The sequence below is a fragment of the Narcine bancroftii genome, chromosome 13 (genome assembly GCF_036971445.1).
Source record: "Narcine bancroftii isolate sNarBan1 chromosome 13, sNarBan1.hap1, whole genome shotgun sequence".
Taxonomy (NCBI): Eukaryota; Metazoa; Chordata; class Chondrichthyes; order Torpediniformes; family Narcinidae; genus Narcine; species Narcine bancroftii.
In genome coordinates, this window is record NC_091481.1 from 67,765,758 (window position 1) to 67,778,614 (window position 12,857).

The 12,857-nt window shown below is 40.4% G+C and overlaps 1 protein-coding gene across 1 annotated transcript in view; it reads left to right on the forward strand.

Moving 5' to 3' along the window:
* The window catches only part of LOC138748257 (paramyosin-like), an 83,761-nt gene extending 71,388 nt beyond the window's left edge, over window positions 1-12,373 (forward strand). The window contains exons 19-21 of the mRNA XM_069908106.1: window positions 816-877; window positions 4,767-4,819; window positions 12,086-12,373. Coding sequence (XP_069764207.1) covers window positions 816-877; window positions 4,767-4,819; window positions 12,086-12,329 — 359 coding nt within the window. The 3' untranslated portion in view covers window positions 12,330-12,373. The remainder of the gene's footprint in view (window positions 1-815; window positions 878-4,766; window positions 4,820-12,085) is intronic.
* Window positions 12,374-12,857: the final 484 nt, after the last annotated feature.

The window sequence follows — 12,857 nt, forward strand, 5'->3', positions numbered from 1 at the left end:
TTATATTTTTAAAATTTTAACTTTACATTTTGGCTCCATACTTAGCTCACCACTCTGATCTTCAAGAGGACCAATTTTATCCCTTGCTATATTTTCGCACTTAGAAGCCGTTAGGATTGTCCTTCACCTGGTCTGCCAAATCAATCTCTTTGAGGCCTCCTAATTTGTTTAAGTTTATTTCATGCATTTTTTAATACTCAAGTGCCTCATTTGTTCCTTATTGCCTATATCTACTACATGCATCTTTTTAAAATCTTAACCAGATCCTCCATATCTTTTGAAAACCAGGTCCTGTATGCCTGAATGGCCCCAGGATGCTGCATGACCTGCTGCGTTTCTCCAGCATGTTTGTGCACTGCACTCAACCCTAGCCCTTGTCAACTTTATTGTTGAACTTCCCTATGCCCATTTGAGCAGCAGTTAGTGTAACTCTTAATAAAGTGCCAGCAACTCAAGTTCAAATCTGCTGCTGTCTGTAAGAAGTTTGTACGTTCTCCCCATGGCCTCACAGGTTTCCTCCAGGTGCTCCAGTTTGCGCCCATGTTCCAAAGATGTATGAAATTAGTAGGTTAATCAGTCACATGGGTGTATTTGGGCGGCATGGGCTCGTTAAAGGGCCTATTACCATGCTATATCTTCTAAAAAATTTAAAAATTGAATTGTTATTTGATTAATGCTGACAATGACATCAGCTGGCACTTGCTGATCCTGCAATAGCATGTTTAATAAAAATGAAGACATTCATGATTTTTCATTTGATCATCTTGATAAAAAAGTAAAAATATCCTATTTATGCCTACTTTTTTGTTTTTCAGGGACGATTGAACTACTTGATGATGAGCTATGTTCGAATAAGCAAAAGGATGAAGGAAACAATGTTAGTTAATTCATGGATCACAGCGATTTAAGTCTTGCTGTGTTCAATTTCCTCCCCTATGGAGGGTGTCATCTTTATTTGGGCCATTAGTATTGTATTTAGATTAAGTGTGGCCTCCTTTACCAAAAACAAATTATGGCTCATAAATTGTTGCTAAAAGGAAATGAACAGTAACCAGAAAGGATGAATTAGAATGAGTGTAACTAAAATGGGTCAAGGAAGTTCTACATCGTTGGAGAGGGAAAGGGGGTTTCAGGCTGTTTCTGAGTGTTTGAATTGAGTCTTTTGTCTTTAGTGGTGGACCAGTGGGATATGATAATTTACTTAAAGCAAGATAAGTTAGGATAAGGGGAATTGAGTAGGAGGAAGTTAAAAGCAAAGTGGAGCAATGCTTGAATTATGTGGGCAGTGATTTTAAACATGATCATCCCAATTATGAAGAAATACAAATAAATCAAAGTTCAAATGGAATGCAACTTGCAGAAAATGATGATTTTACAAGCCTGCTCTGCTTATTCCTCAGGGTGGGGGGAGGTTGTGGAAGCTGCTGAAGAAATTGTGGGAGTTGCTGCAGTTCATCTTTGTAGATTCAATACAATGTAGCCATAGAGAGCCATTTATGGATGAAGTACATGTTTAGGATAGAGTGCTGAGTGCATTTTAAATTGGACCACTTTTTACCGCATAGTGGTTTTTTTTTAATGTGTGGGAGCTACTGCGCTGGATAGGTCACGTCCAGAATGCAGGACCATCGCCTTCCCAAGATCGTGTTCTATGGCGAGCTCTCCACTGGCCACCGAGACAGAGGTGCACCAAAGAAGAGGTACAAGGACTGCCTAAAAAAATCTCTTGGTGCCTGCCCCATTGACCACCGCCAGTGGGCTGATATCGCCTCAAACCGTGCATCTTGGCGCCTCACAGTTCGGCGGGCAGCAACCTCCTTTGAAGAAGACCGCAGAGCCCACCTCACTGACAAAAGACAAAGGAGGAAAAACCCAACACCCAACCCACCAATTTTCCCTTGCAACCGTGTCTGCCTGTCCCGCATCGGACTTGTCAGCCACAAACGTGCCTGCAGCTGACGTGGACATTACCCCTCCATAAATCTTCGTCCGCGAAGCCAAGCCAAAGAAGGGAGCTACTATTATTCAAATGGCAATTGCACTCCTGATATAGGCATTGAAGATAATGAAAAGGCTTTGGGGTGCCAAGAAATGAGTCTATCGCTGCAAGATGGCCAGTAAATAGTAAGGCTGCTCCAGAAAATGTTCCCTCTGATCTTGACGGTGGGAATTTTTAGCTATGCTGGTGAATATCAAGGGCAGGTGGACAGACTTAAGGATTCAAGATTCCTTTATTTTCATGTAATATTACAGTTTATGAACTATTATATAAAATTGAATTCTGCCTGCCATAGTCATCAGTAGTGTTGCCCAATGCCCCTAACAGTAAAAAAAGAAAAGTCCCTCCAGAGTCATTAAGTGTCTGTGGATTCACCTCCAGCACTCCTGCTGCTGCACAGACTCCTGTTTGATCCATTGACAACCCTAGTTCCAGATCCAAATTTCCAACATGATCAGGAAACCTTCAATGCCTGAGGAGCCATCCTTACCCTCAGCACCCTCTCAAATCCCTGTTCCAATACCTAGTTCTCAGTCAACAGCAGCCCATGGGTGTCCCCCAATCGCGTCACCTGCAGGCTGTGCATGTCCCCCAGCTGATGATTCCCTCGCTGGTTTGCCACCAGGGTCACTGTCCTGTTGGGTCATCTCTGCTTTACCTTCTCAATTTGGGGGGTTTTCCCCATTTTTGGTAACCTGCGCCAGTCCAATATTTCCCTGGAATCTGGAACCCCTTGTGGCTGCTGCCGAGCACAGACGCCACCATCTTGGGCACAGATCCCTGCCGTTGCTTTTTAAAATAAAACACAGCCATCAACTTTTGCAGGTCATTTAAATCCTGTATGGAGCCATTGACATTGGGACCAGGTGGTGAACCCTTTGGAGCAGCACTGTATCTGTTCCCCACTCTCCTGGATTTGCATCGGAGGCAGTTCTGCCGTTACAACAGCTCTGGCAACGCCACTGTTTTTATTTAGCCATCACTTCTCACTCACCAACTTATCAAACCAGGTTTGCTGTACCCAGTTATGCCTAACTGTGGTTGTAGATGAAATTCAATCTGTAATTTGGAGTTAAGCAACTAAAATATGTTCTGCCGAGGACACAACTATGTGGCACTTGTGAGGATGAAGAGATTGGTTTCAATTAACCAAAGCCATCTTTTGTGCAAAGTCAGTCTACGCCTTTAGCTCTTCACCACTTAAATCTCCTTTCTCTCACCTTAAGCCTATGCAGCCTTGTTATTTGATTCTCCTGAGGTAGGAAAAGCACCTTTCACTAAATATGCTATCTGGCTCCTGTATGTTACCTGCTTTATCAGGTCATTTTTCTGCCTCCTTTGCTCCAGGAAAACAATGGCCATCTTATCCAATCTTTCCCCACAAGAAAAGTCCTCCAATCTGGGAAACATCATGGCGAATCACCACTGCACAACTATAATCTTTCCTAGACTGTGGCAACCAGAACTGCAGACAATGCTCCAAATGCAGCAAATGGATGTTTTCTCTTGAATTGCTTAACTTTAGTTTGACTACAGGGTGTTTTCATCGTGTTGTAACTCCCTCAACAGGTGTAGTAGGCAGTGGCTCCCTAACTATCATCTGCATTTTAGATTCAAATCGGGCAATAAATGCCCATAATATTACATGTTGATGCTCATGTTGAAATAGTGGGTCACAAGACACAATTGTTTGGGTGCAGATTACAGAGTGTGTAATGAATTGTGAACAATGAGCATGTGCTGCTATCCATTCCCTTAGGTTAGAATTAATTACTGCTTCTGTATATTTCGGTGCCCTTCAACTTATACTGGATGATGCTTAAATGTGGAGATTGTGAGAGGGCAGTCTCTTTTGGAAAACTGCTTAAAATCATCTCTCTCCACGTTGTGGTGATATGTAATTACAACACTAGGTCACCAGGGGTCATCCCAGTGACCTTGTCTATAAAGCAATCCAGAGCTACAGTCTAGCCTTCCAGGTTCGTCTTGCAGAGAGACAAGACCTCTTGTAATTCCACCACTAGGCCACCAGGGGTCATCTCGGTGACCTTGTCCATAAAGCAGTCCAGAGCTACAGTCTAGCCTTCCAGGTTTGTCTTGCAGAGAGACAAGACCTCTTGTAATTCCACCACTAGGTCACCAGGGGTCATCTCGGTGACCTTGTCTATAAAGCAGTCCAGAGCTACAGTTTAGCCTTCCAGGTTTGTCTTGCAGAGAGACAAGACCTCTTGTAATTCCACCACTAGGTCACCAGGGGTCATCCTGGTGACCTTGTCTATAAAGCAGTCCAGAGCTACAGTCTAGCCTTCCAGGTTCGTCTCGCAGAGAGACAAGACCTCTTGTAATTCCACCACTAGGTCACCAGGGGTCATCCTGGTGACCTTGTCTATAAAGCAGTCCAGAGCTACAGTCTAGCCTTTCAGGTTGGTCTTGCAGAGAGACAAGACCTCTTAGTGTACATATTAGTTTATTAAAGCTGACTTATACTCGCACTGCTTTTGTGGTTATTGTCAGTACACATGTGACCAGAGTTTTCTTGCTGAGATGCTGATTATGTTCAATTGCTGTAGTTGTGTCATGAAGTTTAATTGACTGAAGTAATATCAAAGTTGAAATCTTTGATAATAGTTAGAAATTGTGCAGTGGTTAACTCCTCAATGAGAGCAATGACTTGTGACATCTGCAGGACTATATAACTTGGATTGAATCATCCATTGAAAATGTCATTGGCTATCTGATTATTTAATTCTTTCCTTTTATTTAATAGTACATCAGATGGAATATGATGCATTCAGAGTTAGTACCAGCAGCTGATGGGCAGTAAGTGTTCTTTATATCTATATATATATATTTGACCTTTATAATTTGATACCTGCTTTCTTTTGTACACCCATATGTCAGACAGGGTCAAATTTTAATATCCTGGCAGTGTTGTGGTAAGGAAAGATTTATTTATTTCCATTTTAGATTGGGTATGATGCAGTAGTATATGAGTAAAACATCTATCACATGAATCCTCTCCAGAATTTAATTGGCATAAAGTACAATTTAAAATACTCATATTAATGCTTTCCACATACCTTTCTTTCAATATCCTACCTATGTTCACTGGTTATGTGGATTCAATATAAAACTGGTTTGAGCCAGTTGAACTGGTTTGGCTCCCCAAAGCCTTTTCATTCACTCCCGTTGAATGTTGCATGTACCAAAGAACAACATTTGTTTTTATTTTGTGAATTATAGATTACAAGATTGAGTAGTTGGGTTAGTGCCAAACTCAGAGATTGGACTTGAAGAAAAATATCTGCATATGTGTACATGCATCAATCAGACATTAAAAAAATCCATTTACATCCATTTCAAGTACAAGATTCACACACTAGGAAATTGGACCAGACACTTATTGCCATGATTCATCTTAATATATTTCTGACTTGTTGATGGAAATTGAATCTACATCCCTCATGTTTACTCACACAAATACAAGTAAATTACCCAGGAAGTCGAAGACCCCATGACCTACCACACACAAAGCCATGTTGACTATTCCTAATCAGTCCCTGACTATCTGAATACTTGCATACCATATCACCATTTATGGAGTGGAAACAGGCCATGTTGGCCTTTCAAGTCCGCACCGGTTCACTGATTTTGTGCGCCCTCCTGATCTCTTAGAACACCTTTGAATAACTTGCCTACTACTGTCGTCAAGCTCACTGGGCAATAATTTCCTGGGTTATTTTGGAACATATTTTAAATAACAGAATAACATGAGCTACTCTCCAATCCTCTGGCACCTCATCTGTGGCTAAGGATATTTTAAATATTTTAACAATAATTAATAGTTGAAAGAATGAGACTCTGAAAGTGTAAAGGTTCATTTTTGTGCCAGAAAACATTTTGAAGGTATCTATCTAAAAGCTAATCTTGGCATTGAACATATGTGCCATCATGTATGTCTGAGATTTGCATTTAAAAGTGAATGGGAAGGGAGGGAGAACGTAGACTAGCAGAAACCAGAAAAGTCGATGTTAATGCTATCTGGTTGGAGAGTACCCAGATGGAAAATCATATCCAACCAGATGGTATTAACATTGACTTCTCCGGTTTCTGCTAGTCTACTCCCTGTTCTCCCTCCCTTCCCATTTCCTCCAGCTCTCCATCCCCTTCCCTCGATTCACAGAGTCATCCCCCCTCCCCCTGCTTGCTGCTGTGCCCTCCTTCCCGTATCCAACTATTACCTCCTGCCTGTGGGACTGTGCTCCTTCCCTACCACCACCATTTTGTTTGGGTGCCTGCCTACATTTTATCAAATCTTGATAAAGGGCTTAAACTTGAAACTGGTTATGTATCATTATCTTTGCTATATAAAGAATACTGCTGAGTTTCTCCAGCTTTGTGTTTTAACATAAGAAGGGCTGAAGGGAGCTAAAGAGGATTCTAGAATGTTTTAGCAAGTATGGTTAAGGTGTTCTACTGTATGTGAAAGGTGACCAGAGTAAGGATAGGACCAATCAGAGATAAGGGGTGGAACATGTGCTTTGAGGCAGAGACAACCTCTTAAAAAATGGAGGTCCTTAATGAATACTTTGCTTCAGTGTTCACCAGGAAGTGAATTTGAGGTTGATGTATGGAAGGCAAATGTGCTGAAGCATGTTGAGGTTAAGAAAGAGATAGTGTTAAGATGAATGGGATATACTCTGTAACTACAGGAAGTGAAGAAGAGATTACTGGGGCATTGGTGATGAACTTTGCATTCTCCCTGCCACAGGAGAGGTATTGGAGGATGGCAAATGCAGTCCCCTTAAGAAAGGTCATAAAAAAATAATCCTGGGAATTAGACACCAGTGAGTTTTACATCAGCAGTGGGTGAACTATTGGAGAAGATTCTTACCAACAGGAATTGCAAGCATTTGGAGAAGCAGAGTATTATTAGAAATGGTCAGCATGGCTTTGAGAGTTTTTCTAGGAAGCGACAAAAGAAATTTAAAAGAAAAGATAAGGCAGTGGAACTGGTGTGCATTGATTTAGTCAGATGTTTTGACAAGCCCTACTATGATAGGCTCAGTCAGAAAGTAACGGGACGCAGATCTATGCTTAGCTGCTTGAATTTCAAATTTACTTGCCTCCACTGTTATAAAATGCTTCAAGCGTTTGGTGATAGAACACATCAAAGCCAATCTCCCAGCGACGCTGAGCCCATTTCAATTTGCCAATAGAAGAAGAAACCATTCCACAGACGATGCTATAGCTTTGTACTTCACCTCTTCTTGACCCCCCACCCAGAGAACGACACCCTATATGCCAGGCTGCTGTTTGGCATTTAATATGATCATTCCCCAGAGGCTGGTGGAGAAGCTGTCCTCACTGGGACTCAACACCACTCTGTGTAACTGGACTTCCTAACAGAAAGTCCACAGTCTCTCTGATCAGCAACAGAACACAAGGACTGGCGCACCTCAGGGCTGTGTGCTCAGCCCACTCCTGTTCACGCTACTGACCCACAACTGCATCACCAGATTCAACTCCAACAGCATCATCAAGCTGCGGGTGAGACAACAGTATTTGTCCTCGTCAGCAACAATGATGAGTCAATACTACAAAATGCAAAATCTCATATGCTGCAAGAGTAACAATCTGAGTCTCAACATAGACAAGTAGATAATTGTGGACTTCAGGAGGACCAGGAATGACCACCCTTCACTACACCTCAAGAATTGTATCGGAGGAGTCACGTGATGGAGTAGTGGCCGGACGGTGAACTCCAGCCCTCTCCAGAAAAGTCGGGAAAAACAAGAGAAAACACAAAGGCACAGAAATAAAAGTTACAGAAAAGTGAGTATAAAGGTGGAAAGAAGATGGCGACAAAAAAAGAAAAGTCGAAAGCAACGGTAAGAAGAGAGGAAGAGAAGACAAAGGAGGAAAAAGGTGAAGGCCTTACCTGTCCGAAGAGGCCCGCTGCGGAGAGAGAAACCCGCTCCCTCAGGTCGGTAAATAATGGACTACAAAAATGGCTCGCAGAGCCGAACAAAAGTGCGCAACCGCGCATGCGCGAAACTGCGCGCATGCGCGATGCGAATGAAAAAAAACACACCGACGGGAGGGGGGACCAGCTGGGGAGTCGATCTCCACAGCCGGCAACGACAGCTGCAGAACACCTGCAGCAAGAAGAGACCACAGAAGACAATAGAAACAAGATAGAAGAGGAGGAAAGGGCAACAAAGAAACAACAGATGGTCAACCCAGAGGAAGAAGAAGAGGAAGAGTATGGTGAAATAGAAGAAGAAAAGAGAGGCAAGGTAAAGGATATACTTGCTCTTATTAGAGGATACATGGAATCATTTAAAGAATGGCAAACACAGGATTTTAAGGATTTAAGAAAAAGAATAAACAACACAGAGGAGAAAATAATTAAAATGGAGATGACCTTAACAGAAATGGGAAAAAAAATGGACAAGATGGAAGAGCGGGCAGTAGCAGCAGAAATGGAGGTAGAAGACTTAAAAAAGAAATTGGAGAAATCTAATAAAAAAACTAAAGAGACACAAGAACTACTAGCTCAAAAAATAGATACAACGGAAAACCATAACAGAAGAAATAACATAAAGATAGTGGGCCTTAAGGAAGATGAAGAAGGCAAGAATATGAGGGAGTTTATAAAAGAGTGGATCCCTAAGACCCTAGGATGTCCAGAACTACAGCATGAAATGGAAATAGAAAGGGCACATAGAGTATTGGCCTCTAAACCACAACCACAACAAAAACCAAGATCTATTGTAGTAAAATTCCTAAGATATACTACAAGAGAAAAGGTACTGGAGAAGACAATGGAAAAAGTAAAAGAGGGCAACAAACCACTGGAGTATAAAGGGCAAAAAATCTTCATTTATCCAGATATAAGTTTTGAACTCCTAAAGAAGAGAAAAGAGTTCAATACAGCAAAGGCGATTTTATGGAAGAAAGGGTATAAATTTATACTAAAGCATCCAGCGGTATTGAAAATATTTATTCCAGGACAGCAAAACAGACTATTCTCGGATCCAGAAGAAGCACGAAAATTTGCAGAACAATTACAAAAATAGACTGAGGGAGGAAGACGGGTAATGAGAGTTAAAATGATCACGACTGATATGTATGTGGGTAAAGACAAAAATAGACTGAGGGATGAAGACGGGTAATGAGAGTAAAAATGATCACGATTGATATGTATGCAGGTAAAGAGGTATAAGAGTGAATAGAGACAATGAGCATACATGAATGTATCTGTACTTAGAGGAAAATATAGATAGTATAGACAAGAATTAATAAGGGAAGGTAATGGAATAGAGAGAATAAGGAGGGAATTAAAAGAGGGACCTTTGTGACATATGAAAAGTGAAATCTTTTCTGGGGGAGGCGGGGTGGGGGGAAATAGCGGTCACTGCACAATCAGTTGACGCTTGCGAGTGGATTCGCAAATCCAAATGGAGAGGGGAGATGTGGTTGTCCGACAAGGGATAAAGGACAACTCAGGAGGTGAAGGGGAGATTGGGGATAAATAAGATAGAAATAGGAGAATAAGGAAAATGTTAGATGTTGTAGGAATGTTGTCTTATGAAGAGTTGAAAATAAGAAAACAGAAATGGAAAAGGAGGAAAGGTAATGATGGAAAAACGGAAAGAGAAGATAAACAAAATATAAAAGGGCTACGCTGAACTATATGTCTTTAAATATTAATGGAATACATAACCAAATTAAAAGGAAGAAACTACCAAATTTAAATGAATAAATGTATTCCATTAGAAAAAAATAACATATTGGTTAAGAAATAATATTGAAATATTCGAACAAGTATAGGAGCCTTACATTAAATACAATAGCGAAAACCTACCGGGGACAAACATTACCTAAGTTGATGGAAGGAGAAGGAAAGAAAAGAATGGACTCAGTAGAATTTCTGGTGTAATTTTGTTGAATGACAACATTGTCTGACTGGATTAATGCAACCTAGATTGTATACCTAAAATGGATGAGGGGGGGGGTGGGGGGGTGGTTTGGGAGGAAAGGGGGGGGGGGAGAAAAAGTCACTGTATACGTGTGAAAAGAAATAGTGTATATCATGGCTAATGTGATTTATGGTGTGAAAAATAATAAAAAAAATAAAAAAATAAAAAAATAAAAAAAAAAAGAATTGTATCGAGGAGAGCGCCATGTTCGTTGGGGTTCGTTTAACTAGTGACCTATCGTGAACACAGCATCTCACTTGTCAGGAAGGAGCTACAGAGACTGCTTTCTGAGAAGATTGAAGTGGACAAGGCTACTGGCCACTATTATGTCAACTTTCTACAGGAGCTCTGCCCCTGGTTGGCTGTATCACAGTGTGGTACAGTTGCTGCAGAGAAATGGATCAGAGGTCAATCTACAGGACTACAAGCATAGCAGAGAGGATCACTGGAGTCTCCCCCACATCGTCATGATCTATCGGGATTGTTGTGTGAAGAGGACACACAAAATCACTGAAGACCCTTTCCGTTCCACTCACATCATCTCAAATGCTCCTGTCATAGTGATACAAGTGTATCGGAGCCAACACCACCAGGCTGAGGAACAGCTTCTTACCACGGGCAGTGAGACTGCTGAACGACCAAAAGAACTGCTCATACTAACCATCTGAGACTCTCATATTCATGAAACAATATTTATTTATTTGTATATATGAATACATGTCCTGCATGTGTGTCTGCATGTTTTGCACCAAGGACCGGAGAACATTGTTTTGTTGTGATATACTTGTTCAATCAGATGACAATAAACTTGACTTGCTGCAGAAGGCAGAGGCTGATAGTGGATGGAACCTATTCTGTCTGGAGATTGATGACTAGTGGCATTCTGGGACCCCTGGTCTTTGTGATTTTTTTTATGACTAAGTGGAGGGGTGAGTCACTAAGTTTGCAGATGAAAGGAAGTATTGTAGATAGTTACAGCTATGTGATTGTAGTAATACACAGAAATGCTGGAAGAACTCAGTAGATCTCGCAGTGTCCATAGGTGGTAAAGATATATTACTGACATTTCGGACCTAAGCACTTCAAGGACAATGAAGTGACCACACTAAAACTCTTTTGGCTGCCCTGCTACAGGGCAGATTTCTGAAATTTGGAAAGGGTACAGAGGAGATTCCCCAGGATATTGCCGGGACTGTTGCTTTGTCTTTCTTGCCAAAATAGGCGAGTTAGTCACACCACAGAGAGAGCATAGGTTTCAGGTGAAAAGAAATCTCAAGGTAAAATATTTTCCACAGAAGGAAGAGGTGGTGAATTGGATTTAATTACTACAATTAAGATGCATTTCTACAGTCATTTAAAATAGTCAAGGCATAGGACACAGTCCTAAAACAGACAAAAAGGTGGCAGGGATATGATGGGCAGAAGAGCCAGTTTCTGCCCTGTATGACAGAATTCTGTCCTGTATGAAGACTATAGCAGTTCAGAAGACTTAGTTGGACCAATTAAAGATAGGCAATAAGTACTGATCTTGACCCTTGTGTTTCTTTCAACATCCTGTGAAAGAATAAAGACAATTGATGAAAAAGGCATTGTGTGAATAAGAGTAATGAAAGGATTCTCATGGAAATGGTGACACTTTCATTACTATTAATGTGGAGACTAATGAATTTATTGTAAATAAAGCATAAAACTTTGGTTGATATTGTGCCAGAAATGGCTCTGAATTTTGTTTGGATGATTTTGGGCAAAAAGGGTTTGATTATTCATTGATAAAGTTATTAGTATCAATCTGGAGTATGCAGTTTAATTAAATGTAACCAATATTTGTGTAAATCTCTTCAGAAAATGCTTTACAAACATCAGAATTATTGTGCCTTTATTTGGAGCTATTTATTTTAAAAGTTGCAAATGACATGTTAAAACACTGATAAACTGATCAGCCAGTGATATAACATAATAATTAATGAAAATGTACCAAAACTGCATTCTTGGATATTAGCAGAAATCATTAAGGAAAAAAATGCCACATTTTTTGTTTGGACCTATGCTGTGCCAGTCCTGATATTGTACTGGAAATTGCAATTTTCCCCCATTTCTCTAGATATGAAGACCAATCAGGCCTGTCGATTTGGTTTGGTTCTCAGATTAAGAACGTGTGTCTTGTTGGCTTTCTGCTAGTTTTTACAGGGATACTCGTGGCGTTCTCCAGCATTTTTTCCTTTGTCCCCTGGTCATGTCAGAGGTACTCGTTTGGAGAATGCACAGACAGTAGTTTCTGGTCATTATTGAAAGCCTTACTTTGTCCTCAAATCAGGTTAAGGCATGGGGCTCCTCCACCTGTTTGATACAGCAATTGTAATTTTCATAATAAACAACACTTTTAACTGAATTTACTGCCTTTAATATATTTTCATTAAAATGTTACAATAACATAATTGATGGGTCTATACACGAGCAGCTCTATGAAACATAGTCAATATCAATCACTTCACTAATTAATGGTTTCTTTTGTTATTTTCCCACATAAAGTTAATCCATGATTGTGTTTAGGGAGGCAGGAAATAAACATTTCATTTTTTCCTTTACACCAGGAATGAAACAAAATCTGCAGATGCACTGGTTGTAGTGAATACACAAAATTCTGTGTATTTCCTTTACACCAATTTAGAATTTTCTGATTTGACCATTGATGGAAGAAGGAATTTCATTTTTAGTATCCTTTCTCGAAGGAAACACATAGCAGTACAGAATTTTGATCTTTAATGTAGCTTGAAATGTTTCTGAATCAGTTTAATGTATAACATTTCAAAATCTGATTTTAATTTTAAAAAAACAAATGATTAATTGAGCCAAATAATGGGCATTGGGTGTTG